The sequence below is a fragment of the Gouania willdenowi genome, chromosome 19, assembly GCF_900634775.1.
Source record: "Gouania willdenowi chromosome 19, fGouWil2.1, whole genome shotgun sequence".
NCBI lineage: Eukaryota > Metazoa > Chordata > Actinopteri > Blenniiformes > Gobiesocidae > Gouania > Gouania willdenowi.
The window spans coordinates 21710864-21737646 of NC_041062.1; the positions used below are offsets into that span (position 1 = coordinate 21710864).

Below are 26783 nucleotides of genomic sequence, written 5' to 3' on the forward strand. Positions count from 1 at the left end.
GAAAGAGTCACTGGCGCTTGCCTACAACAGTCACACAAGGGATCAATACCAGGAAACATTTTAGATAGTTTGATTTTGGACCAGTGGAGGCGATGCATAACCTTAAATTAGATCACGGCGTGTCTCAAACAAATGGATGAAGAGTGTATATTTCACACGGCTTCTTCCCACATTCTCTCAGAAAGTTCTAACCCCTATTCTTCCTCCCAACAGTTTTTCAACCTGATCAAAGTTTTCAAGAGTGTTAATTAAAGAGTGTTAATTAAAGAATAAACAAGTCCAATAGACCCTTTAGAAGATGGGTTCAGTTTCAAAATCGAGTCTAGGACAGAGCTGGTCAGTGTGGATGGAAAAGAGGAGATAAATGCTGATACAAAATTACGGATCTGAAGAAATTTGACCCTAGAATATTACATTTTGATGCCAATTAATCAAAAGATGCAAAAGTGTTCTTAATAAACAGATTTTCAATTGTCGTGGCTCCTCCTTTAACCCAGACATCGAAAGCTTTGTCCATGATTGATGGTTTAAAGAGATGTTTTTTTTGTTATAAGGCCATGGATTGAAATATCTTTTAATGAAAAAACTCTTCAAAATTGCGTCCATATCTTAAAAGAGTGTTTGATTATTGAATCTGAAGAATCTTCAGATATAGGTTTAAGTAAAGGAAGATTTGTATTAAGCAATGCATCTAAAGAGGTAGAATGACAGGACAAATGTTCCAGTTGGAGCCATTTAGGGGTTGAATCAGAGTTTTGGGATCCCTTCCAGTAAAGTCTATTTCGTATGTTGGCAGCCCAGTAGTAATAATGAAAGTTTGAAAGGGAAAATCCACCATTTTGACAATGGCGTGTTAACATATTTTAACGTATTTTAGGTGTTTTCTTATTCCAAATGAACTGTTGAATGATGATGTTTTACAATCTTGCACCATAGTTAACATATTTATTTAAGTACGCTCAGTTAATGTTGAAGTTAAATCTGCTGCCAAAGGTTTGTGGAGGTATAAATATCACTGTTTCTCTTTTTTTGAGATATCGGCTTCTGTGAATTTCTGTGAATATTTTTTTACGTTTCAAATAAAAATAAATTAACAGATATTAAAAAAAACATCATGCCTCTCCCAGTCTGCTTCCTGTTTGGGCTCCAGTGAATGCCTGCGTCATTCCTTGGATGGAGAGGAGCACAGGGAGGGGGAGGGTACAACAGAGAGAGAAAGGGGTGGAGGAAAATCAGAGCAGCCTGTCTCCACTGCATCAGCAGTAACATCACAGCTACGCCAGCCTTCGTCACCGGAAAACAAGGGGCATTTTTGTGCTTGATAGTCATCATCAGTATTAGCAATAGCAGCTTCACCTCCTCTCTGCTTACTCTACATCCACTGATTACAAGCCAAGACGATTCTACTTTATCCACACACAGGCAACGTGAGGCTTACCTCCAGACAGAAAAACACTCCCAGACATGAGCTGAGGAGGAGAATAAGAAGCTTGGCTGACTCGCCATCAACATGGGCAACCAGGAGACAAAGCAAAAGAAAGCAGCAGCAGCATCTGGTAATGGAAGCTACCCATCATTGGATGAGGGATGGAGAAAAGGAGGCGGTGATGTGACTAAAAAGGGAGGAAAAAAACATGGCAAGCATGGGGGTAAAGGAGCTGGAGGAAGCAGCTCTGATGGAGGAGGAGGCGTGCACGGCACAGGCAAGAAGAAAAATAAGTCAGAATCTAAGTCGTCTGTTTTCTCCATCCGGAAAAGAAAAGGTAACCTGAAAGGGAATGGAGATGTGTGTTCATCAGTGACAGGCTCCCAGGATGTTTTGACCTCTCAACATGATGAGCTGGACAGCACAAAAACCCCTGATCTGTCAGCAGATGAACAGGGACAATCAGATACAGAGTCAGCTCATCCCAAGGAACAGACAAGAGCAGAGCAAACAAAGAGAAACGGTGTTACAAGAGGAGAGAACCAGGAAAGCTCTACAGCAGCCACGTCTCCTGCAGGGGATGGAGGGCACAAGGCAGGTAGCTCTGGCTCAGACACTGATATTTACAGCTTCCACTCCGCAGCTGACCATGAGGACTTACTTGCAGACATCCAGCTGACCATAAAGCTCCAGCATCTCAAGGGTGTAAATTTAAGTGAAGATACAGCAACGGGACAAGGAGATGAGGGCAGGAGGCAGAGTGATGGAGTTGGGAGACTAACTCCTCCTGAGATGTTGGATGTGACCCCAGAACTAGAGCTTGGGTCAGACGCCCTTTCCTTCATTGATACCGGAACAATCTCTGTCGAAAATCCTCCCCCAGCACAGTGTCACCCCTTACCCACAACTGTGAAGAACGAGCAGAACGAGCAGAATGAGCAGAACGAGCAGAATGAGCAGAACGAGCAGAACGAGCAGAATGAGCAGAACGTGGTGAACAAGTCACCACCAGATAAGAAGAGACAGAGTGAGAGCAAAAGCGCTCTTTGTGTTGCCACCAGCACAAAAGACCAGCATGCCTTGCTGCAGCAGCCCACTTGCACCAGTATCCCCATAGACACCACAGGGGGGGCTACAGTTAGTTTGGTCACCATGACAACTAGCGAGAAAAGCTCGATTGACAGTAATGGGAAATCTCTGGTGGAGGAGGAGGTTGAAACCACAGGACAAACCCAACAGAGGCTGGATGTTGACATCAGCCCACCCCCCGGGCAGAGCAACAGTGGCAGCTCTGAGCCCCCAGAGAGATACGGCTCAGGGAACGTGTTTGATGACGCTGGTAGTTACACCGGCGCCGAATCATTTGAACCTTGCCAGAGGGATGTGTCTGAACCCAATCACTCCACCATGGAGGGTGTCAGCTGCCCCCCGTGTGAGCAGCCGCTCAGCAAGAGCAGTGCTATCCATGTGCCCCACCAGGAATCCCCCCCATTGGCCAAACAGCTCCTCCGGTCGACCCAGTCCTGCGCCTGCTCCGGTCCAATGGTGAAACCATACCCTCCAATATTTCCATCTTACATCAAAACCACAACAAGACAGCTTAGTTCCCCTGGACACTCCCCAGCTTTGTCCCCCTCTCACAGTCCACTCTCCCCCCGCCGAGCCCACCATCACCTTCACCTTCACAGGTACTTGATGAGTCTGCATAACAAATGTGTCAGATTTAAAGTTTAGACATTGATCACCATTGTACATTAATAATAATTCACTGAGTATATTATGCAAATCTTAGAATTTTAAAAACAGATCTTAGTTTAGAAAAATACACGAACAATTATTAAGAAAGGGTCAGTAATCCTTTCAAGTACTCAGCATCTGTTCATTAAAGTAAACAAGTACAGGTATATAAAAAATAATTTTACAGCCTACAATAATTCTAAACCATGTGACTGCTAAGTAACAATAACATGCCACTGCTTTGCTGTTTTTTGTTTCATCTCAAAATATTGTGAAAGTCTCTGTTGTAATCCTAAACCCATACATTCCTATACAACTTAGATATCCTTATATTGTAAAACAATACTGTTTTCAAGTCTTTCAAATGTCACTCAGCATTTATTTCATACCAAATCATCTCAAAGCCTTTAACCTTTTGTAAAGTTTAAATGAGCATATAGTGGGTTGAAAAAGTGTTTGCCCCCTTCTGATTTCTTACTTTTTTCATGTTTTCCACATTTAAATGTTTCAAATCATCAAACAAATTTAAACTGTGGTCAAAGATAACACAAGTAAACGCAAAATGAATTTTAAATGAAGGGTTTTATTAATGAGGAAGGAAAAAATCCAAAGCTCCATGGCCCAGTGTGAAAAAGCAACAATCACTCAAAGAATGCTCGATCAAAGCCATAAATGAAATAAAGGATCACTCGACAAACATTCTGAACACTCGACATCAATGAGTCAGCGGCACAGATTGATACATGTGCAAAAACAAACTTTAAAATGTCACTTTTCCAAGTGAGTTTACAGGTATACTTCCCTAAAATCTCTCTATGATTCTCTGTCCTGTTTGAGCAGAAAGATGATGTGGCCGACTCTGTGATGTTGGTGTGTGTGGCTCCAGCTCCCCTCGCCTCTGATCTTGTCAATCAGGTTTAGAACGTGTCAAACTAAAGGCCTCCAGGCATATGAAGTGAAAATTACAGAGCATTAACTCCTAGTAAAGGAGCCTATAGTTTAGTTTATCAGGTGTCAGTAAATTAATTATTTACACTTTGAATAAATATTTTTTTACAGGCGATTACATGTGGAAGAGTGAAAAGTACAATAATGTTGAAATTGTTCTTTAAAACATCTTCATACAGTGTTCAGATCTTAATCATATATGGGCGATCGTGGCGCAGGTTTTTTTTGAGAGGTTGGGGGTTTGATCCCATTCTATACCTGTTTATGCATCAAAGTGTCCTTGGGCAAGACACTGAACCCTAAGTTTCCCCCAGTGGTTGACCAACGCCTTGCATGGCAACTCAGTCCCATTGGTGTGTGAATGGGTGAATGAGTTGATATTGTAAAGCGTTTTGGGACTACTTCAGTGAAGGCATAAAAGCGATATAGTCCATTTACCAGTTAATCAGTGAAAATACAGATATTTGTTTCACTATAAGATGTTACTGTGGACAGGGCGGTGGCTGAGGGTCACCAGGGCTTCAGAAAGCGCTCTCGAAGCCTTGCTGGCTCTCTGAGTCGCTCGGCTGACTGGACTGAAGAACTTGAAAGGAGGCTGAAGAGCAGAGAGGAGGACCCAGGAGGCTCTGTGTGTTCTGGAGAATATCTGCTAGGTTACCGAGGAGGAGGCAGCCAGCCCATCTGTGCCACCAGAAGATCATCCTGTGGGCAAGTTTCTTCATGTGGCTTTCAAGATGTTTTCACAGGTAAGGAGAAAGTGGAGTTTAGTTTTGATATTACTAAAATTAGATAAAGAAATCAAAATATTAAGTTTTAAAGTGTTATTGTCAAATGTCAACTTTTGTTTTTATTTTATTCATTTTTTTACGGATTTAACAGATCTTCTCTTTGGCTTTGATGCATGGAAGGAAGGATGGATGGATGGATGGATTGGTGTGTAAGCCTTTTGTTTTTTCCTCCAGGGCGAACTCTTCTGGAGAAGCTCTTTCAGCAGCAGCAGCAGCAGCAGGAGGAGGAAGCTGAGGAGGCTGAGAGGCTGTGCTCCAGGATCCTGGTCATGGGTCTGATGCTGCCATTCACAGACTGTTTCCGAGAGCAGCTGGGGAGCAGCTCTGCACACATCGCTTCAACGACACAAGCTAAGTTTGATGTAAGAGTTTTCACAATAATTGCGGCCATACCAAATAACTAAAAGTTTTGGCATGTGATTTTTTTAGGGATAATTTTACTCAGAAAAGCACTAAACGTATTTAAATTAAAAGTAAATATTTATTTAAATCCTTTTAAAATCCTGCAGAGCTTTGTAATGTCTTATAAAAGTCCCAAAGATTGTTCTGCAGACTAATCAAAGTGGTCATCGTTTCATTAAAATATAAATCAACATTTTCTTGGTTTTTTAGGAATGTATCAACCTAAATGAGTCTGATGTTACATGTAGCTCTCTAGATTCCCTGATGTGGCTGCACACATATCACTTATTCTGGTGTTTATTCACACCATACACACTAAGATCTTTCTTCCAATCGGCCGTAAAGAAGTCCAGAAATGTCCTGGACAGAGAAAGGGCAGAGAGAGAGGAACCAATACTCATCACCTGTAATATCCAATACCAAACACATGCACACCTAAAGGAAAAATTACAATAACTGAGAAATTAAACTCAGACACCAACAGATTTGGCACCACACACAAGATAAATCCTTAGGTCTCAACGTTTCAGGCCACTTTCTTTTTTCATTTCTTTAGTTTTGCATTGCGGGGCTCACAGAAGAGCCTCCCTCACCTCTTTCCCCTTGATGGCCTGGCCTGAGGGCACACTCATACTGCCCTCAGCCCAGCACGATTCCCAGCAACAAATACATAATGACTTTCATATAGGACTTACGCATAGCAGAACGTCATCGTTAAGTGACTGTATGTGGTAGCATGCTAAATCCAGGACTGCAAAGTTACTCGCCAATTTTGCCTAATGACTCCATATTTTTGTGTCTGGTCAAGTTGTTACTAGATACAATCCTGCACACTTCAAGCAAACAGTCCACTGTTTCATTGGACCACTGTGCTGACTTTGATAGCGCAATTGCTCATGGATTTAAGATATAGAGTGTTGAACAGTCATTACCGCATTTCACGCATGTGGTAAGTCCGGCCAAGCTGGCCCTGCTCCACCATGGCACAGTTACACTCACACAAGTCAAACAATTGGATTTTGAGTACCCGTAAGGTGTGAAACATGCACAGGCCTGACCTGGAATGCCAGTGTGATGGCCCTCTTACTTAATACAAATGTACCAAGAACTATGTCTGAATTGTCTCTACAAAGTAAACCAAAAAAACTTCTTAACCCTCCTATTATCCTTGGGGTCAATTTGACCCCATTCAATGTTTATCATTCAAAAAATAATAGTTGCAATATTAACGTGAGAACATTCCCACACCACTGGCATGAATATGTGTGTGTATTTCTGGCGCTGTGGAGGGTGGGGTATTCCCTCAAGGACATTGGTAGTTCATCCAAAATAATGGGAGGAGCAAACGTATAAAAGCTTGCATGGCAACTCTTTATCTAAATCATTCTTCATTGTGTTTTGGTTTTGGAACAGCTCTTTCACAGTGAAAGTGACAGAGGAGAATGTGTCTGAGACAGAGGATTGTGTTGAAGAGAACTAATGTTACAAAAAAGTGCTTAAAAATTAGTACATAAATATGTTTATGAGAGGAAAGGCAGGGTCACCAACATCAATCAATATGGTTTATTCTGTGAGAGTCATGAATGTGCACCCCAATTTAGAAAAGCTTTGTAAGAAAGATTTTCAAAATACACTAACTCTAAAACTGAAAATTTTACCTGATAGTGGCGCTGCAGGAAAGGTCATATCATCCCCACAACCAATAGAGTTCATAAGGTTGTCAGTAAATAAGGTTGTCAGTAAATTTGAGAAGATTTGGATGAAAACCATTCCAGATACATTAATTGTAATTGAAAAGTTTGACCTGATAGTGGAGCTAGAGAACAGGTAATGGTTTCAGTATCAAGGGGTTATTCATGTATTCAACGAATAAGCAAAGTGCCTGACACTTGACCAACAATTTTCTGAAAATCAAGTGAGTTTTATCAATTCTGAGAACTATTTGTGTTTCCAGCATGACCAGCTCTACACTTGGGCTGCTGTCAACCAGCCACTGCACTCCTTGGAGCCTCTTGATGGTAAAGCCCCAGGTCGCATCAAGGGCCCCTGTTTACCCGCTAAGCCAGGAGGAGACTCCATCCCTGTTTCCACAGATACAGGTAACAATTACTGATTCATGGTCTTCAAGATTTTAAATGTCCCCCTAATAACTAACAAATGTTATTTTCATGCATGACTTTATTCCTTCATTCATTCATTGATGATTATTAAAAACTCTTACAGTGCACATATACCCATCCATCCATCTTCATACCCGCTTATTCCTGTTTTGCACATATACTATTTCAGTTAACATACATTCTAACAATTGAAAAGTTTGCACAAAAAGCAAAACTTGAAGTAAATTTACAGTCTTTCAATAAATATAAAATCTAACACTCGATGATACTTTGCAGGTGCTGATATTTACACTATGCCTAAACGCTGGGCTAGCTCACATAAATGCTGTCTTTCAGGAGATGAATGAAGGACTTTGAACAATGTTAAATAAATGGTCAACAAAGCTTAAGAAAATTGTGATAAAAATAGTAAAGAATAATGATTAACTGTACATAAAGAAGCATAGGGCAGGATCAAGAAATAAGACTCCATAGTGACACGATGGACGTTAGGGTAACTGCAGCCCTCAGCCAAGCCGTGAACTCGGCTCAAACATACTCGAGCGTGAACTGTGCGCACTCATTTGGTCTCTCTGCAGATGTCCGCCCAAGTATATTTGAGCCTATACTGCATCTGTGAAATGGTTATTTATCTACTCTCCGTTCACATGCCTGTTTACTGCAAGACCTCCGCGCATGCCTCCGCAGAACCAAACAGTAGTTTGGTCCATCGCGCTCATCTGCTTTCAGTCTCCAAGCCGTTGAGGAAGCAGCGTAATTTAACGTCACGTCTGCAAGACTTTTTGACCTCTTACTATTTAAACTGTTGCATGTAATACTGACCAGGGAATGTGTCTTTTTGTTGTAGAGACACAGAATGCCATTTTAAGAGTAAGGACAAACGAGAAAGATGAGCAGGAGGTAAGTCAATTATAGCACACGCATGCACGTCCCTGCTTTACTGTTTTTCTCGATTGTTTACACACATTTTCTGAAAGCATGCCTCATATTCTCAGATCTCCACACACAAATCAAAGGACACACACAATGGGGAAAAAAAAAGAAACTTCACATTCAAAACAATATTATTTCTTCTCAAAATGGTGTTTTGATTTAAAATGACTCACACAAACCACCATATGAATAGACTTATGAGAACCATTTGAACACTGATGTGCTCAATGTAAAACACAAGACACATGAGGAATGGAATACACTTCTTCTCCATTCATAGTAATGACAGGCAAATACATAAGTGTTTTGTGAAACATTTATGTATTTAGTTTTTAATGTAAAAACAGTGTACACAGTGTACATCCCATCCATTCATGCAATTTTCCAGTGAGAGTAGATTTCTTAACTATTCTCTTTTTTGGAAAGTCCTGATAATGGATGCTTAGGTTTGGCTACACCATTTGCCCAGTCTCCCATATTGTATCACCATGGTTGGTCACATGGTTTACCAAAGCGGCTCGGATCACATCAGAGATTACAGTTCTTTGCTTTCCTCCTCCTTCTCATCCTCCTCCTCTTACTCTCACTCCTCTGCCTTGGCGTATGTAATGGTTTTAAAGAAGTGTATTTTACAACTGATATGTAAGGGTAAAGCTGGCATTGTGCTGGTAGTTTAGCAGACTTGGTTCAGGGGGTTGGTGCATGAGTTACATGTTGTAGTCATTGTGTCTCGTGTACCAGTATTTGTGTGTAAAAACTTGAGAAAAACTGTAAGCTTTTCATCTCTGTGTATCTTATAAAGTAAACAATGGCTGCTCTTTCTTTCACTGATGTCAGTATCTTTATTCTTTAGCACGAAGAATGTGTCTTACCTTCAACAAAATTAAAGGAAAAGCATGTTAACGTCATTCAACAACTGGAACAAACTATAGAGGACCTGAGGACCAAGATCGCAGAGCTGGAGCGACAACCCCCTTGCGCTACGACAGACAGGCAGTGTGGAGATGATGAGGACCTACTGAGAGCTGTTTGTGATGCTCACCTGCAGACAGAGGGGGGGTCCTCTCTGGGCTGCCTGGAGGCCAAATCGGTGCAGACCTCCCCCATGGATGACTCCTTCAGGTTTAGAGTGCCTTCTAAGAGTGAGCTGGGTGGAGTAAGAACCTCTGAGCAGCCTCCCACCAGGAGGAACCATGTTCAGTGTTCATGTCAGCAGCAACTTCCTCAAACTCCCTCTGAATCTTTACCACTTCATTCAGCCCAGAGTGATGCTCCCCCTCCTCCAACACCCTCAACACAATGTTCAGTACCAACACCTCCACCCCCACCTCCTCTACCTGGTTCTTGCCCCTCACCCCCACCTCCTTTACCTGGTTCTTGCCCCCCACCCCCACCTCCTCTACCTGTGTGTCTCCCCCCACCCCCACCTCCTCTACCTGGTTCTTGCCCCCCACCCCCACCTCCTCTACCTGGTTCTTGCCCCCCACCCCCACCTCCTCTACCTGTGTGTCTCCCCCCACCACCACCTCCTCTTCCTGGTTGTCTCCCTCCTCCCCCACCTCCCCTCCCTGGTGGCATTACTGTTCCCCCTCCTCCCCCACCATTAGCCTCACTTGGAGGCCCACCTCCCCCTCCTCCTCCTCCTCCACCGCCTTCAGGATGTGGTCCTCCTCCTCCCCCTGGTGTTCCTCCTGCTCTGGGTTCCCTGCCTCCTCCGCTGCCTCTAGGACTGTATTGTCTTGGTCTGAATCAAGAGAAGCCCCCCCGAAAATCAGTGTTGGAACCCCCCAGACCCATGAAGCCTCTTTACTGGACCAGGATTCAGCTTCACACCAAAAAGTAAGAGAATGATATAACATTTTTGTTAGTTGGCATAAAGCATAAAGTTCTAGAGCTTCAGTGCTTTCCAATATCATCAATAACAATGTTATGTATGAGGATATACTCCGAGTAAATTTAACTCAACCCTCTACAGTTACTGTCTGTCTGTCAGTCTGTCTTTTTATTTATTCAAGTGGAAGCAAATGTATGTTGAAAAATCACAATGTATAGACCCCTTCAATTCTTAGTTAACATAATGAATAGAATGCTTCAAAGTAGGTTAATTTGGCCATTCCATTCTTTAGGCAAGGCATGCTGTGAGTATTGCACAAACTACAGAAATCTTTTTTTGAATCATACTTTGGGCATGTAACGCTACATCTTAAAAAAATTGCTGCAACTAAAGTTTTATGCCATATGCAAATGTTGATTTCTGTGTCTTAGGGACGTGTCTTCGTCACTAGTGTGGGACAAAATCGAGGAACCTGCAGTGGACTTTGAGGAGTTTGTGAAATTATTTTCCAAAACAGCTGTGAAGGAAAAAAAGCAGCCACTCTCTGAGACGATTACTAAGACCAAAGCCAAACAGGTCTGTGATGATGGCTTTTGTATCTGCACACATTAAAAGAAAGCAAAGACAACTGTAGTGAGGGACCTTGCACTTAAATTGAGAAATGTTACTTATGTCACTTAGCATGCTGTCTTTCATTTTGCTCTACTATCAGAGAGCATCCACTTTTAGTTTTTTGGGTTTGAGGTAGTAAAGAATGAAGCATGAAGTGTGACCACAAGCTTTGTACTGGATTTGTTTTGTATGTTTTAGGTTGTAAAGCTCCTAAATAACAAGCGTTCCCAGGCTGTTGGGATCCTCATGTCTTCTCTGCATCTTGACATGAAAGACATCCAACACGGTGAGCTCTTTGGTGTATTAGGACAGTGTTTTTCACCATCAGAGGTCGTCATGTGTGCCGTGAGATCTGCAAATTTGACTTTATTTGTCAAAAAAGTTTGACACAGCAACTGGTTTGCATTGTTACATAATGTCTGTGCAATGTGTTCATACTGACAGTCATTTAATTACCCATCCTGGCCAGCATAGGGCAGTAGGTAGCACAATAATATAGTGATCGGAATTTTCAACTGGGAAATGGCGAGTTCTGAGTTGCCTTGAACGCAGCATTACATGTTTGTCAGTAAGCTGCTTCTTGATTGGTTACATTCCACAACGAAATGACGTCTCACAGCCAACTTAAAGTTTTCCATTTTATAAAGATGGAAGGCAACATGGTAGCCTCACCATGAACCTTAGGACACATAATGAAGTTGTATAAGAAATGTGCCATTATTGGAGCTGAAATCTCCATCCCATATCTTACATCCCTTGTAAAAATTAGTTTAGGAAGTTAATATTTCATTTAAAAAAAATGTATTAAGCTGGTAGAGGTCATTATTAGTTTTATTAACCTAATGTCACATAAGAAATGTAGACCTCATGTTTATTTACTACATTAGTACAATACCAAGGCATTAGTCATTGTTCTCTTTGTGTCTCGCAGCGATCCTGTACCTGGACAACACTGTGGTGGACCTGGAGACCCTGCAGGCCTTATATGAAAATGTAAGTTCAGAAACCCAAAACAGTCACTTCATCTTCTTTGGTAAGTGAACATTAAACTTTATGCTTTATACAAATCCTAAATGTCCAAAAGTCCTGCCCGGTCGGTGTTCAGATGTGATGGTATAGGTATCTGTCTTTGTATAGATCAGAGGTGATTGCTGCTGTATTTGTGGTTTTAGAAGCTGTGCTACGCATTTATGCTAATGTTTCTCTTTACGGTACTGACAAACCTTATTTGTCTAATCTCAGCATCTCAACTGCCTAATGGCTTGATAGTTTATCTGAGTTTTAATTAGGCTAGAGTACATGATTTCAGGAACCAGATACCATGCAGGGTTTATAGTAACTGATGATTCATTGACATAGATGCTTTCACATCCATCTCAGAGCTCAGAGATTGGCTATTCTGGACGGACATTTTGTTTGCGTGTGTTTTGTGAGGTTTGTTTGTTTGTTTCCTGTTGTAAAACCATAGATCAAGAAAGTAATAACTATCCATTGTTTGTGTTGCGTTCATAGGACTTGTGTCTAAAATGCAGATTTATTCTGATTCTTTTATGGTCCAACACTGACTGTTTTTTTGAACTGACAAACACATTAATTATTCACATTTAAATCTAGACAACCGTCTTTGAAGGAAGCAGGCACTTGGCTGATTTCAGCTTCATGTTTAATGTTCCATTCTGAATTTGAAGAAACATATTCTTGATTTTTGTAACAGCTGTTAGATTGTGAAAAAGGTGGGACAAAACTATGACAGTACAGGGGTATAGTGGTCAGCACTTCATGCTTTTTGGACCCGGGAGTCAACCCCATTTAGAGGACCCCAGGCCAGATGTCAGTGTCAGTGTCTGGTCCACACCGACCCTGACACTACTTCAATACATGGAAAAAAGTGTGATCCTTCAATTGTGTCCCTTCGCTTCACTGCAGCCTACCTCATAACTGTCAACACTGTTACTGCTTCCCCGTTAAAAACCATTGATTGGGCCAGGACGTGTCGGTTCTCCATCCTAGCGGCGCTAGTAATGAATGGTGTACCAGGTGTTTGGGAAGCATGGGTGCAATCCTTGCTCTGAATGTGAAGTCATTCTGTGTCAGAATCATGCAGCCAATTACGAGTCCACCCTATGATGTCACACTACGGAAAAAGCCGAAGCTGATTCCACAGGCGTGCACGTACTGTGCCTGCTCGCTGGCTTCAGTGTTTGGATAAAGGCAGAGTTTAATTTCCCTTCACTTTAAAGGGATCCTGCACTGTTTTTACAAATGTGGCTAAAAACCTTTAAAATGTCCTTATGAGAAGATCTATGCCAAACAAAAGGCATTATTGTGCACCATATTCGTTTTATTAACTTTTAAAACTGGCACTACTTTACCCCGTGCTCCGCCATGTTGAAATGACGTCATTGATGAGGTAAATTGCCCCTTTTTGTCCATTGAGTTCTATGGGAGGTGAAGCATTCAGAATCATTTAGCAGCTTTTTCAGTCGAAATGACAACTTGTGCTGCTTTGGCTTGTTCTAAAAATCAGTAAAAGTTTGTTCACCGAAATTTGATAAACAAAATCCGTGAGCCAAAAATATATGTGACCACAGGGGGCGACAAATCTGCTGTTTCATAGATGCCATGAAGAAGAGAAGAAGAACAAAAAATCCAGACTTAAACCATTAAACCATATCTTCAACTATTTCTGACAAGAACACTGGTTCTTTGCAGCAGACAGATTCAATTTGGGTCAGAATTAATGAGCAGCCTGTATTTACATGTACAGAGCTCTTCTTCCCTTCTTCATGTCTATGAAACAGCAGAGATGGAACTGTCGCCTCCTGTGTTCACAGATTTTTATATAATTTTAAAAGAAGACATAACAAAAATGTTTAAAATAACAGCAAAGCATAACAACAGGTTACACGTATTCTGTTTTTTCTCTCTTTTTTTTCCTCGCATAAATATTATAATTGAATTAACTTAACAGTAACATAACCAACTTAGCATCTGCATTGCTTCAACCCATGGAATTAAATTCAGAGGGTCCAGCTCTGATAGTGGGGTCTCCTAACCCTCTATAGAATAATGTTTGATTTGATATATATTGATCATGTAAATGGAAACTTAAAAACAGTTTAAAATAAAATAAAATAAATTGACATCAAGAATTAAAACAGTATCTTGCATCTTCAAATTCTTACTCATTTCACTTTACATGAATACAATGTTATATAAAGAAGATTTTTTATTTAGTAAATGTATTTGAAAGGCTACAAAAGTAACTTGAATTTGATAACACATGATCATGTTGTCAACACATGCTAATTTCTCATTTCTTGCCACACATAAAACATGTATATTTAACCTGCACATTGGTGGTTAAATGAATCTGTTCCCACACAATTAAAATCTCTATTGTATTCCAGAACAGTGTTTTTGTTGGTTTAGTTATCTTACCAGGGATATAAAACTTAAGGTTAGCCACAGGTGCAGGAAAGTTGATGATCTGTAGATGTTGCAGGAGGTGAAGTTTTTTAAGCTATAGGGAGCTATTGCAAAAGAGTCAAATTATGCTAGCCCTGGTAACACGCCCTTGCCCATTTAACGTACTGCCGTGGTTACGCAGCCCAGCTACGCCACAAACTTCACAGAAAAATGAGCACTTGAACACAATGTAGGGTGATAATAACTAATAATCACAGCAAAGTTTAGACTTGGAAACAAATTATGTGACAAGTATTTTAACTTTACAGTTTGACCCGCATCCCATCCGTTAACATTAGGAGGCGGGCTTTATGACCTGTACTGCAGCCAGTCAGCAGGGGGAGCTCTAAAAACAAAAGCTTCACTTCCCTGTGAGCGTGTGTCGTCCATCTTTTTTACAGTGTATGATTCTGATGAGGTCCTGCTCTTTGGTGCGGAATCGTGTGTGCACTGCGTGTGCATGCTCTCTCAGTCCGCTCTGTGCATGACTAAAATATTTATGTAATCCTGAGCACAGAACTAGATTTAGCCTCAGTTTGTTGCTAGGCATTTATTGTAAACAGCGACAGCAACACGTCTCAACAATTTTTTACTGTTTTCAGAATTTCAGTTGGACAGAATTGAAAAGTGCTGGAAACAACAATATCTCAACACAATTACAGATTAACTTTTAAATTTACTGTATTATTATAAAACTCAAGACCATTGCACACACAGGTCCAAAATGTGGCACAGACTGACAATACCAGTCATCGGTCTTTAAAGGGATTGTTTTGGGGGTTTTCTGTAGCTAAGGAATAAAACGATTCTAAATAACGTATTGAAGGGGGAGTAAAGAGTGGGAACTAGTTTCAGAGGGTACTCTTTCTGGGTTTTATTTTCTTGTTGCCACTCAGTCAGTGTTCTGACTTTGTTGCTTCTTTTTCTTTTTTTAGAGGGCGCAGCAGGATGAGCTGGAAAAAATTGAAAAGCACATCAAGTCCTCCAAAGACAAGGAAAACCCCAAACCTCTGGACAAACCTGAACAGTAAGTGATTCATTTGGCAGGTGATAAAATGATCAACCATCTTAATATACTGTAAGGCCTTATCCTCTAAACACCAAACTGCAGCCTTTACTTCTGGTGAACAATGGTACAGCTTGGAACAGTTACAGAACAGGGTGAGCTGGGCCTAAATTCATTTCTTCACATTTTTTCTCAAAATGGCAACAAAATAAATCTAAAATGTGTTTAATTATTTATGACTAATAAACAAAATATGTCAACTTAAAAAAGTGTTTGTTTTTCTAAATACCCACTCATTTAAAGTGTTGATGTGACATGAAGTTGTTGACTGGTGCAGTGTTTACATAAGGTCAATCCTATTTCCATTGATTGTCCTCTTTATTTACATTTTTATAATGCTTTTCTCTACATTTTCTTTGATTTTGTTTTATTTACGTATTACTGTGGACAACACAAGGATGTGTAGTATTTTAAGCTCTTGTTTTGCAGTGTATATATTCATATATACAGTATATATACACTTCTGTAGTATATGTGCTCATTGAGAAAATAAATAATACGTGGTTTCATTATCATCATTTTTTAACAGTTGCTATAGAAAACTCACTAAACACATCAAGCAGTTGGTTCCACTGCTTAATGTGGCAATGGCTTGAAATATAATATATTATGGATAGGAAGATTACTGCAGTAAAAAAAACCCACAGAATAAAAACAAGTTCATCTCCTTTTTTTTTTTGCATTCAAAACAGCGCGGAACCTTTCTCATTTAATGAGTTCTCAGTGTACCATAATACTGATACACTGACCACGGAATAAGAAACGAGACAACCAGAGGAGAAATAATTGCTGTGCTTTGTGAGTTTTAATTTTAGTTTAAATAAAACAATGTATGGAAAACAAATGGTAAATGGTAAAAATGGACTTGATTTTATATAGCACTTTATCACCACACTGAAGCAGTCTCAAAGCCCTTTACATATCAGCTCATTCACCCAATCACTCTCACATTCACACACCAGTGGGACAGGACTGCCATGCAAGGCGCTAGTCGACCACTGGGAGCAACTTAGGGTTCAGTGTCTTGCCCAAGGACACTTCGACACATAGTCAGGTACTGGGATCAAACCCCCAACCTCTCGATCAGAAGACGACCCACTACCACCTGAGCCACGGTCGCCCCACACAAACAAAAGCCCAGTTGTGTGGCAAATTGTACAAGAAAGAGTTTCCCGATCACTGGAGCTCTTCTAGCCTCCACTACCACCTCAATGCTGAATGTAGCAGCTAGCACCTCACTGCTAAACATGTAGCAGCTAGCACCTCAATGCGAAACATGTAGCAGCTAGCACCTCACTGCTAAACATGTAGCAGCTAGCACCTCAATGCTAAACATGTAGCAGCTAGCACCTCAATGCTAAACATGTAGCAGCTAGTACCGCAATGCAAAACATGTAGCAGCTAGCACCTCAATGCTAAACATGTAGCAGCTAGCACCTCAATGCTAAACATGTAGCAGCCAACACCTCAATGCTAAACATGTAGCAGCTAGCACCTCAATGCTAAACATGTAGCAGCTAGTACCGCAATGCAAAACATGTAGCAGCTAACACCTCAATGCTAAACATGTAGCAGCTAGCATGGACAACAGTCCTAGTCCGAGCAGGCAGTGTCTCCAATCCACACTGAGAAGATGACAATGTTCTGAGCCAAAAAGTCCATGAATGAGTGCTTTGTGGCCAATGCAATCATAATCATCTTAATTCATATTGCACATTATGTGAGCACTCAGTGATGGAAATAATACACTAAAAACGAAAATAATAAATGTTTAAGGTCCTTTATTGTGTTTTCATTGATTCATATACAGTACCTATATCTATTTCTATTGAAAAACATTGCTTCTCGTGTCAAATGTTGATCAAAATTAATTGAGATTAAATAATTACAAAGTGTCTAAATAATTTTTTTTTTTTTTATTGAGTCCCACTATTTATTTAACTTTGGAAATAAACTGCAGCTAGCATTGCTTTAGCTCTTGCTAACTTGTCACACAGAAAGTTGTGTGTATGATCAAGTCTACAGACTGAATGAATGAGATCATAGCTACTGTCTCCATAACAGTGACATACATCTTTAATGAATATGTTGCTGTTATTGAATATGCTTTTTCTCTGCAGATTTCTGCATCAACTCTCCCTGATCCCAAATTTTTCTGGCAGAGTCTTCTGTATTCTTTTCCAATCCAGCTTTTCTGAGTGTATGTCATCCGCCACCAAGAAACTGGACATACTTCAGAGGGTTTGTAAGGTAAGTCAGCGAAACCCTGTAAATATATATTTATGCAAAGATTTTTAATGCAAAGGTCAATACTAATAAAAGTGGGAAAAGCCTACTTCTCCATCCAGCATGTCTTTTTAACTGCAGGAGACATAGTTAATGTCTAAAGGTCTCAAATGCCATACATGTATCCATGCTAATATGGTATATATAAAGAACATGTCCATACTGTATCTTAGTATGTGTAGACTGTTCTAGTTTCATGTTTAAAAACTTATTCTGCAAAGTTCATGCACAGTTATAATATTTTTGCATTTGAAATAGGAAAAATTGGAATTACAGTATGTTTTTGCTTATTTGATATTTCATATTCATATTGTAATTATTTTAACTGAATTTTTTTGGACTTTTATTTTCTTTTTACAAAATATTGTATATTGTCTCATCTCATGATTTTTGAATATTGTCCCAACCCTATTTACTACCATCACACAATAAAGTGTTTTTTTATTTTATTTATTTATTTATTTTTTTTTATATTTTATTTGTACATTTTCAATTTTATAAACATACAGTACATTGACAAGACAGAAGAAAAAAAATAAAAATCCTAACACAAAGAGGAAATAGAGAAATAAGAAACATAGGGCAGGGCAAAAATAAAACAAAACAATAACAAGGACATGTTCTTACAATACAGTAAGTCACATTTTTAAGGAATCATCACCAGCTGTTAAAAGATCACGGTATGTCCCATTAGCCTAGGACAGTACAAGTACAAGGTTTCTGCAGTATACATAAAAGAAAGGTGGACAACTATTTGTGCAAAGTTATTTAAGCAAAGTAAAACTTTAGGTTGTCTTTGATAAGTAAGACATGAATGGTTGCCACATTTTATCAAAGGTTGAAGAGCTGAGTGAGACACTATATCGGACCCTCTCCATGTGTAACAAGTTGGTCATTTCCTGTAGCCAGGTCCTGAAGGAAGGTACTTCCCCAGTCTTCCAGAGAGACAGAATGTTCCTCTTCGCCACAACCATGCCGTACTGCAATGTTTTTTGTTGTAAATAAGACAAGTTCAATAAGTGTTGGGTTCTACCAAAGATGGCTGTTGAAGGATCTGGTGTAATGACAAAGTCGTATATAACAGAGAAGCAGGTAAAAATGTCGGACCAAAACTTGTTTAGTTTGGGACAAGACCAGAATAGGTGACCCAGAGCCGTCGGCTGCTTTACACTTTGGACAGGTTGGAGAAACAGACGGTAAATGGTGTGTAATTTGGTGCAGGAGTAATCACAATAAAGTGTTTTGAGTTGATTTTTTTTTATATAATATTACATTGTTGAGCATCAGATGAAATTATTTAGGCTACTGAAGATTTATTAAAAAATTAGTTGAACAAAGTTGTTAGTTTTTTGTTTTGAACACAAATGTGTTTAATTTCAGTCTATATGTAATAACACATTTCAGTATATTGAAAATTAACAGAGGAGTTATTGCTTACTTTTTTGCTCTTTTACATACACATTTTAGTTTATGACATTAAGAAAAGTTTCTTTTGAAATCTCTTGCAGGCATTACAGGACAGTGAGACGGTGAAGAAGGTTCTTGGTCTTGTGTTGGCTTTTGGTAACTTCATGAATGGTGGAAATCGAACCAGAGGTCAAGCTGATGGCTTTGCATTAGAGATCCTTCCAAAGCTCAAAGATGTCAAGAGCAGTGTGAGTAAGATTTAAAAAAAAAAAAAATTCTGAATAACGGTGCACTAAGGTGTGTTTATATGTTGTTGCTGTAATATGTAGTGTTGGTTTATGTGGCTGTACACTAATGTTAAAGAGAATGATAATGTTTTTATTTTCACTCAGAGATTTCATGAGTGAATGTGAGCAGGAATTTCACAATCTAACAGTTAGGTGAAAATATTTGTTTCTTCTCCACTTGTAGGACAGTACGAAAAGTCTCCTTTCTTACATTGTGGCATACTATCTCCGGCATTATGATGAGGTAAATGTTTATTCTGAAAACATGGAAAGAAATGGAATGTGATAAATCTGATCTGAGGGCTACATTATCACCATTCATGGCCACATTTAGAATTATATGTATATATATATATAGTATTTCAGGGGTTGTTTTTAAAACGTTTTATGTGTTATGAGTCATTGTGTGTATTTTTGCTTTTTTGGATGTTTTTCTGTAATTTTGCACTATTACTTTAGGGGCCGCAAAAAAATTAGACAGTGGGCCGCATGTGGCCCCCGTGCCATCATTTGTCCATATGTGTATTAGAGTATTTTTAACAGAAAATGCAAAAATAATTTGTTGATTTTTGAGTGCTACAATGCTCTTAACCCCAATATATTGTATTTCAATGCTTCCAGAATACACTGAACTAAGATGACTCTGTATTGTTTGTGCACGCCTGTGTACATCAACAGGACGCTGGCAGAGAAACATGTGTGTATCCTATTCCTGAGCCTCATGATCTCTTTCAAGCTTCACAAATGAAGATTGAAGATTTTCAGAAAGACGTGATGCGACTCAGAAAAGAACTAAGAGGTGATCCATTCACACACAACAAAATTAAACAACACGCACACACAAATACGAACACACTCAACACATTTCTCATTTTCCCCCTATTATTTATCAGTGTGTACATCGGAAGTGGAAAAGGTGTGTAAAGTGTCAGATGAGGATAACTTGCAGCCGTTCAAAGACAAGATGGAAGACTTTCTAGCACAAGGTAATGGTGGAAAATATTTTCGTATCTTATGACAAAAACCATTTGTCTGTATAAAGTCATTAGTACTACCTATTGAGTTCCCACCAGTCCTTTAGTGATGATTCCTTTTGGAGTTAGAGGCTAAAATGTCCCTAAAAAAATATTTTCATTAAAAACATTAGACTTAAATTGACGTCTACTTCAAATGTGTGGGAGGAGCTGCTTATTTAAACATTTCAAAGGGGGCACTACAGAGCCAATTTTGAAAAAGTAATTACAAAAATGTTATGAAATTGGAGGTTTTGGTATTCTTAACAGACATGGCAGGTTGCCTCACTTGCAAAATTTCTAACTACTCCAATGGAGACATTCTGTTTTTTTCGTGAATAGCGCTTTGCCACAGGAAGTGCGTTCCGTAAACACGTAGAATCTTCCTGACAAATGATCACACAACTTGTCCAGAGCATTTCTGAACACATTTGGGAAAAATGTTTTGAAAACTGTCAACACAATGCATAGTACGATGAAAGAAGTGATTTTCACCACCAGGGGGCAGTAAGACTTGTCGCATAAATTGCCAGGTCATTGCGTGTGAAACGTGTTCCCGTTCTGCATATGAATGAGTTTCGACTTATTCCAAAGTTTCCAGTTTTAAAATTGTTGCAAATTTAGCACCACTTGTAGGCCGGGGAATGTGGTAAAAAAAAATCAGTTTTAACAACAATTTGTTTCTAACTTGTCAAGAACATAAATCCAAAATTTCAAATGGAAATGATGAACACTCGGAGGAGTTTGCTTTTAAAGACGGTGTGGTTTGGTCAAAATAATAAGAAAAAGTACCAAATTTAGCCTGTGTGTTTTACGTTATAGGTCCAAAATACATTTTTCCTAGTCACGGTCAATGCATAAATGTACCGAATTTCATCTAACTAGTTCAAATAAATGGAAAGTTACAAACGATAGGTGGCGCTAATGAGTCCCGAAATTGCATAAAAAAACTTTATGTTAAAAATTTATATCTAACCATATCTTCATGCTTTATTTTATTGAATTGCACCCCCAGGAAGTGCCTCAAAAATCTATGTAAAATGTCAGAACCATACAGAAACAATAATAATAAATATAAATATTATAATCTACTATCACCTACGTAAAGGGAGCTTATTCCACATATTTCATATTCATTTAGTCAGTAGTATGTGTTGTTATTGTGAGTCGTGAACATCCTGCCAGCGTCATATGAACAATTAGCAAATGTGCGCCATCTTCTTTTTTGTATTCTTGATGTAGTTTTAGATACAAATGTGCAATCAGATTTTTACATTTCAGATGGCTTTTGTCCTTACGCTTTTCTCACACAGCTAAAAGTGAACTGGAGACCCTGGACTCTAAACTCAGCAGCACTCACAAACTGTAAGAGAACTCTCCCTATTTGGTTACATCATGCTATAAGTTTAAAGTTCAAGTTTTTATCTATATTTACTTTCAAAACTGATTTTAATTTTAATGTTTTGTCTTTTTATCATTAGGATGCCCGTCTAAGTTTGCTGTCCTATTTTAAAACCCTGTATAAGGTCAGTGATATTGTGTGCTGGCAGGTTCTTGGAGCTTACCGTGGCTTTCTCAGTGAAGGCTAAGGCAGGAGAAAAGGAGGTTTCACCCAACACATTCTTCTCTGTGTGGCACGAGTTCTCCTCTGACTTTAAGGATCACTGGAAGAAAGAGAATAAGTCCATCCTGAAGGAGAGGTAAGGCAACACTGTGAGGAAAGCCTAGAAATTTAGTTTGGTTAAGAATAAAAACTGTTTAAAGCTTTTGGCTCCTCCAACACAACAATATGTGATGTAGTGACATTTTTCTTCAATGGGCCATTATGTGAGCACTCTTTAACAAATTGCTCTGTAACATGTGCAATGACAAATAAAGCTATTAATTATATTACAGGTTAAAAGCAGCAGAAGAAGGTTTCCGGCAGGTCAAGGAGAAAGCTTCCTACAATGTTAAACCTAAACATGCTTCTGGAATTGTAAGTTCAACGTTTACTTTGTGAGGAGTATTGTTGCTTTTATTATTTAACATGCAGGTATTTTGGTGTGACATTAACAGATTTTGAGTGAAAACTCAGAGCTATTTGACTATTGATTAATTACATAATGAATCAATAGTCAAATCTTTACAATGTAAATATTTTTACAGATTTATTTTTAAAAGAAGGGTCAACTAGTTGGTGGTGGTGTTCTATAATGAATACAATCAGAATCATCTGATTGCGGTAATATCTTCTTAGCATCTTTTAACTGTCTCTTTGGGCGGGTAATGCTCCGTGCCTTGGAAAACTACACTGAAGAAGAAGAACTTGCCTCTGCTTGAACATCTCTTGAAGTTTCAAAAACCCATCTTTTGGTGAAGAAAGATTTGTTTGTGGTAAAGAGAGTAGTGAAGAATCCTAAATGTTTCTTTTAAGGACGCAATGTTTGTACAGCTTACCAATTTTATAGCTACTGCACATAGGACTGGCCACTACACACTTCTCTCAATGAACTTCGCAAGTGAGTTATTATAATTATTATTTTTATTCATCAATTTTATATAGCACTTTTCTGGGTACCGTACTCAAACAAGTCGCTTTACAATGAAGGGAGGAGTGTTGGGGTTCAGTGCCTTGCTCAAGGGCACCTTACACTTTTGGTGGATGGATGGATGGTTGAATGGATGGATGTTAGCATTGAATTAGTTTAACAGTGATGTTTTTCCTTTGCAGAAAGCAAAGCTTGGAATGAAGATTTGACCTGGAGGAATTTGTAGACACCAGCAATGACGCAATCAGAAAACTAAAGGACAAAGAGGATGTTGCAATGTGCATGATTGTATGTACTTCTACATGTTTCTTATGTTTTTATTTGCATTTTTCTACTGTTAAAGTTAAATCACATTTGCCTAATTTTTCATTGTGCTGCCTTGTATAATAATTGACAGTACAAGTACTGCTGCTGAGCATTCTTTTGCTACAGTTGTTGTTTTTTGTTGTTGCTATAACTCTCAGTTTTTGCATAAATCTTGGTATTTGTTCCATGGATTTATGCTATTGAAAGAAGATTGCTTCAGTGAAGCAGTAAAGTTGTAAAAGAAGAGTGAACAAACTCCCTCATGAGGCAGCTTCAGAATCTACTGATCTTACTCCTGTTCTTTAGATCCCTAATGGCCATACTATTCATTCACGCAACATTGCTCAAATGGCAAAAAAGTGACTTCAAAACTGATTTGCCTATCTTAAGGAATCAAACCGTTCAGCTTGAACAAAAAAATAAATAAAAATAAATAAATATATATATATATAATTTGATTTAATATAATAACTGGGTAGAAAAACAGTAAATATAAATAAATAAAAATATCTTGAAATAGTTGAATCCAGTACCAAGTGAAGACTGTATAGAAATCATACTTTAAAGTAGGGATTCTCCGACAGATTGGGATCTGATCCCGAATGTCCCTTCACTGTAATATGGAATCAGAACAGTATCATAATGAATGAACTCTTGCAGGGTTTTTCACAAATGCACATGCTTTCTTTTGTAGTTGTATTTCAGATTCACAAATGCTCATTTTGTTTTGCAAATTTATATTTTATGCAAATTTGTAATATAAATTCTGAAATGCACACACTCTACTTCACGCATCGGAGCTCCATCCAATACAAGAGAAAGTTAAAGATTTAGCAGTACAACAGTCATTCCATGGCCAATGGTTTGTGGTAAATGCTGAGAAAAGCAAAAACTGACCATCTTCACAGTGTTTCACCTATAGCTTCTTTTTTTTGCACTAAAGTTTTTGTAAGTTGGGTAAAATTCAAACAGACCTTTTGTTTTTTCTATTTAATGTGATTTATTTTCATATTAACTTGTAAAGTACATTGTCAGCAATAGTTTTATGAGCACGATCATTAATTTAAAAGTAAACATTCAAATTTATCATTTGATCGGAGATTGTATTTGTTGGTACCAATTTCAATGATCAATATTTGGTGATGATGGCCTAAAAACCTTTGATCAAGGCTCCCCTACTTTAAAGTAGAGAAAATAATTGGAATAGGCTGAGCCCACCTTAATATGGTGATGTTTAATAATATTTGTAATGTGGGCAGCTCAGTAGTATGCCTGCCCACTGTCTGCCTGTAAATAATCCCAGCATTGACTTTGCATATCATTATGCATCCTGAAAACAGACTCAGTTAAAATGCTAGTTCTGAGTTTAGAACTTATGCAGCACAAAATGGAACAATATGTAATCAGATATACAATACACTTATTAGATTTATCAATAGCTTTTCAAATACGCTAACCTGGAGGAGATTTTGTCCCAGATGGTATTTTATTGTGTTTATCTCTACAGCCACCTATTGCAGTTTACTTTAAAATGCTTTTTTTTTAATTTTGTGTATTTGTCTGTGATAAGGAAACAGCCAGCCAGCAATGTTTCTGCCAATGAAATAATAGCACCTAAAAAATGGGAACAGAAAAGCAACAGTTGTGAACATTATTACTCAGTTCAGTTGTAAGATAATGTAAATACTAATGTACAAATACTACATTATCTGGTTGTGTGTGTGTGTGTGTGTGTGTGTGTGTGTGTGTGTGTGTGTGTGTGTGTGTGTGTGTGTGTGTGTGTGTGTGTGTGTGTGTGTGTGTGTGTGTGTGTGTGTGTGTGTGTGTGTGTGAATTGTCATTATCTGGGCCATCGTACACAGCTGAAGGCCATGAAATGTATTTATTGACCTCCTCTGTAATAAATGCTCGTATTGACATGACTGTTTGGAGCAATGTATTTACCATAATAACGAGTCCTGAAATTACATAAAAATTTCATGGAATTACACCACCACCCTCAACATAATACTTCAGCTGAAATAAATGTTTGTTTATTTATATGTTGTGTAGTAATAAGCCACGTCCACTTTGACCAATCGCGATTAACTTTGAGATACGGTCCCAGAAGCGACCCAAGGTCAAACCCACCAAATTTGGTAAAAATAGGTCGTGCCATTTAAGAGATATAAATTTCTCATTGTTGCAGTGCCCCCTAGAGGCCTAATTTATTCAAATTTGGCTCATACCCCCACAGTCACATCCCAACCAAAGATCTCAGATTTGGTGTTGTTAGCAATTATTTTGACCGAGATATGCACCAATTAGTGTTTTTATAGCTAGCTAGAAAATTTTACTTGTTAATAATTTGCGCATATTTTACCCGAACAAAATTATTTTAGATAAGGTCCAGCTGAAGACTCTGTGTGCCAAGTTTCATGTTGATTGGACAAAACCCCAAGGTTTTTCTCCGACAAAAGTCCAGGTGGAAATGGGCGTGGCCTAGCCCAGGAGATTCAGTGCTATTCAGGGAGGATGTGAAGTTTTTGAATGTGCGCCATACGGTGTAGGAGTTATGGGCCAAAACGTGTTGACCTTAGTTATAGCGCCACCTGCTGGCGAACATATGTGAATTTTTGCGTCCAAGGTAAACAAAGGTTCCTGGACACACCCTCCAAAGGGCACCGCCCTCCCTTGCACGGTTTAGCCTGCAGCACCACTTTTACTAAGGGAAACATCTACCTATAAAAGCAAGGGAGGTCTGTGTGTGTGTGTGTGTGTGTGTGTGTGTGCGTGCGTGCATATGGAAAAAATATCTCCGCGACGCGGTGCAAGTTCAACCTGAAACTTGGTCGACGGGTTCCAAATACCCTGAGTGTGTGTATCTGTTATTTTGGAGTAATTTGGTCATTTCAAAATGTTTATTTTAATTTTATTTCACTTCTGGACGGCCCCGAAATGAAACCTATTCAGCTTTTGACCTCAGGGTGTGAGGGGGCGCTAGCGCACCATCTGTTGAGAGATGACTTCCGGTATCCATTTTGAAGGCGAAACAGATGAACTGTGAATCAACTGCTATTCATCCACGTTCCAAATACCCCGAGTGTGTGCATCTGTTATTTTGGAGTAATTTGGTGAAGCAAAACGGTCAAAACATTAATTTTATAATTACTACTTCCGGTTCCGGGTTCATGACGTCACCATGTCGCAGGTTGTTTGGGTTAAAAAAAAAAAAGGTCACTATTAAAAACATTTTTTGTACCCTAAAAGTACGGTGGCTGGGAAGTGTCAGGTGAATGCATTTACAGAAACGAACACAAATGCAAACAGGTCACAACACGAATGCAAACCGGCCACAACGGAAGTGTTTTCGACGGACGGGTATAATGATATGATAGCCTGATATGAAAAATATAAGAGTATCCTAATCAACTTTCACTTACTTTCATATGTGTTTCGATGTCTTCTTCTTGTTCTTAACTGTTCTGGTGAGTTAAAAACATCCGCCAGAAACGTGTCCGTCTGTAATACCGGTCCGTCGGAAACACTTCCATTGCGGAAACCCGGTGGCCGGGAAGTGTCAGGTGAGTGCATTTAAAGAAATGAACACAAATGCAAAAAGGTCACAACACAAATGCAA

General features: G+C 39.0%; 1 protein-coding gene across 1 annotated transcript; it reads left to right on the forward strand.

Annotated features, from left to right (window-relative positions):
* The first annotated feature begins 1232 nt into the window (after positions 1 to 1232).
* On the forward strand, positions 1233 to 25018 carry fmn2b (formin 2b). The gene is made up of 19 exons (XM_028475701.1): positions 1233 to 3114; positions 4607 to 4857; positions 5074 to 5261; positions 7256 to 7400; positions 8269 to 8321; positions 9208 to 10193; positions 10620 to 10764; positions 10999 to 11086; positions 11732 to 11793; positions 15204 to 15295; positions 17455 to 17584; positions 19129 to 19275; positions 19499 to 19558; positions 19993 to 20113; positions 20208 to 20300; positions 21641 to 21692; positions 21878 to 22027; positions 22224 to 22305; positions 23041 to 25018. Exons 1-19 carry the CDS (start codon positions 1511 to 1513, stop codon positions 23065 to 23067), a joined length of 4476 nt encoding a protein of 1491 aa, XP_028331502.1. The 5' UTR covers positions 1233 to 1510; the 3' UTR covers positions 23068 to 25018.
* The last annotated feature ends 1765 nt before the right edge of the window (positions 25019 to 26783 follow it).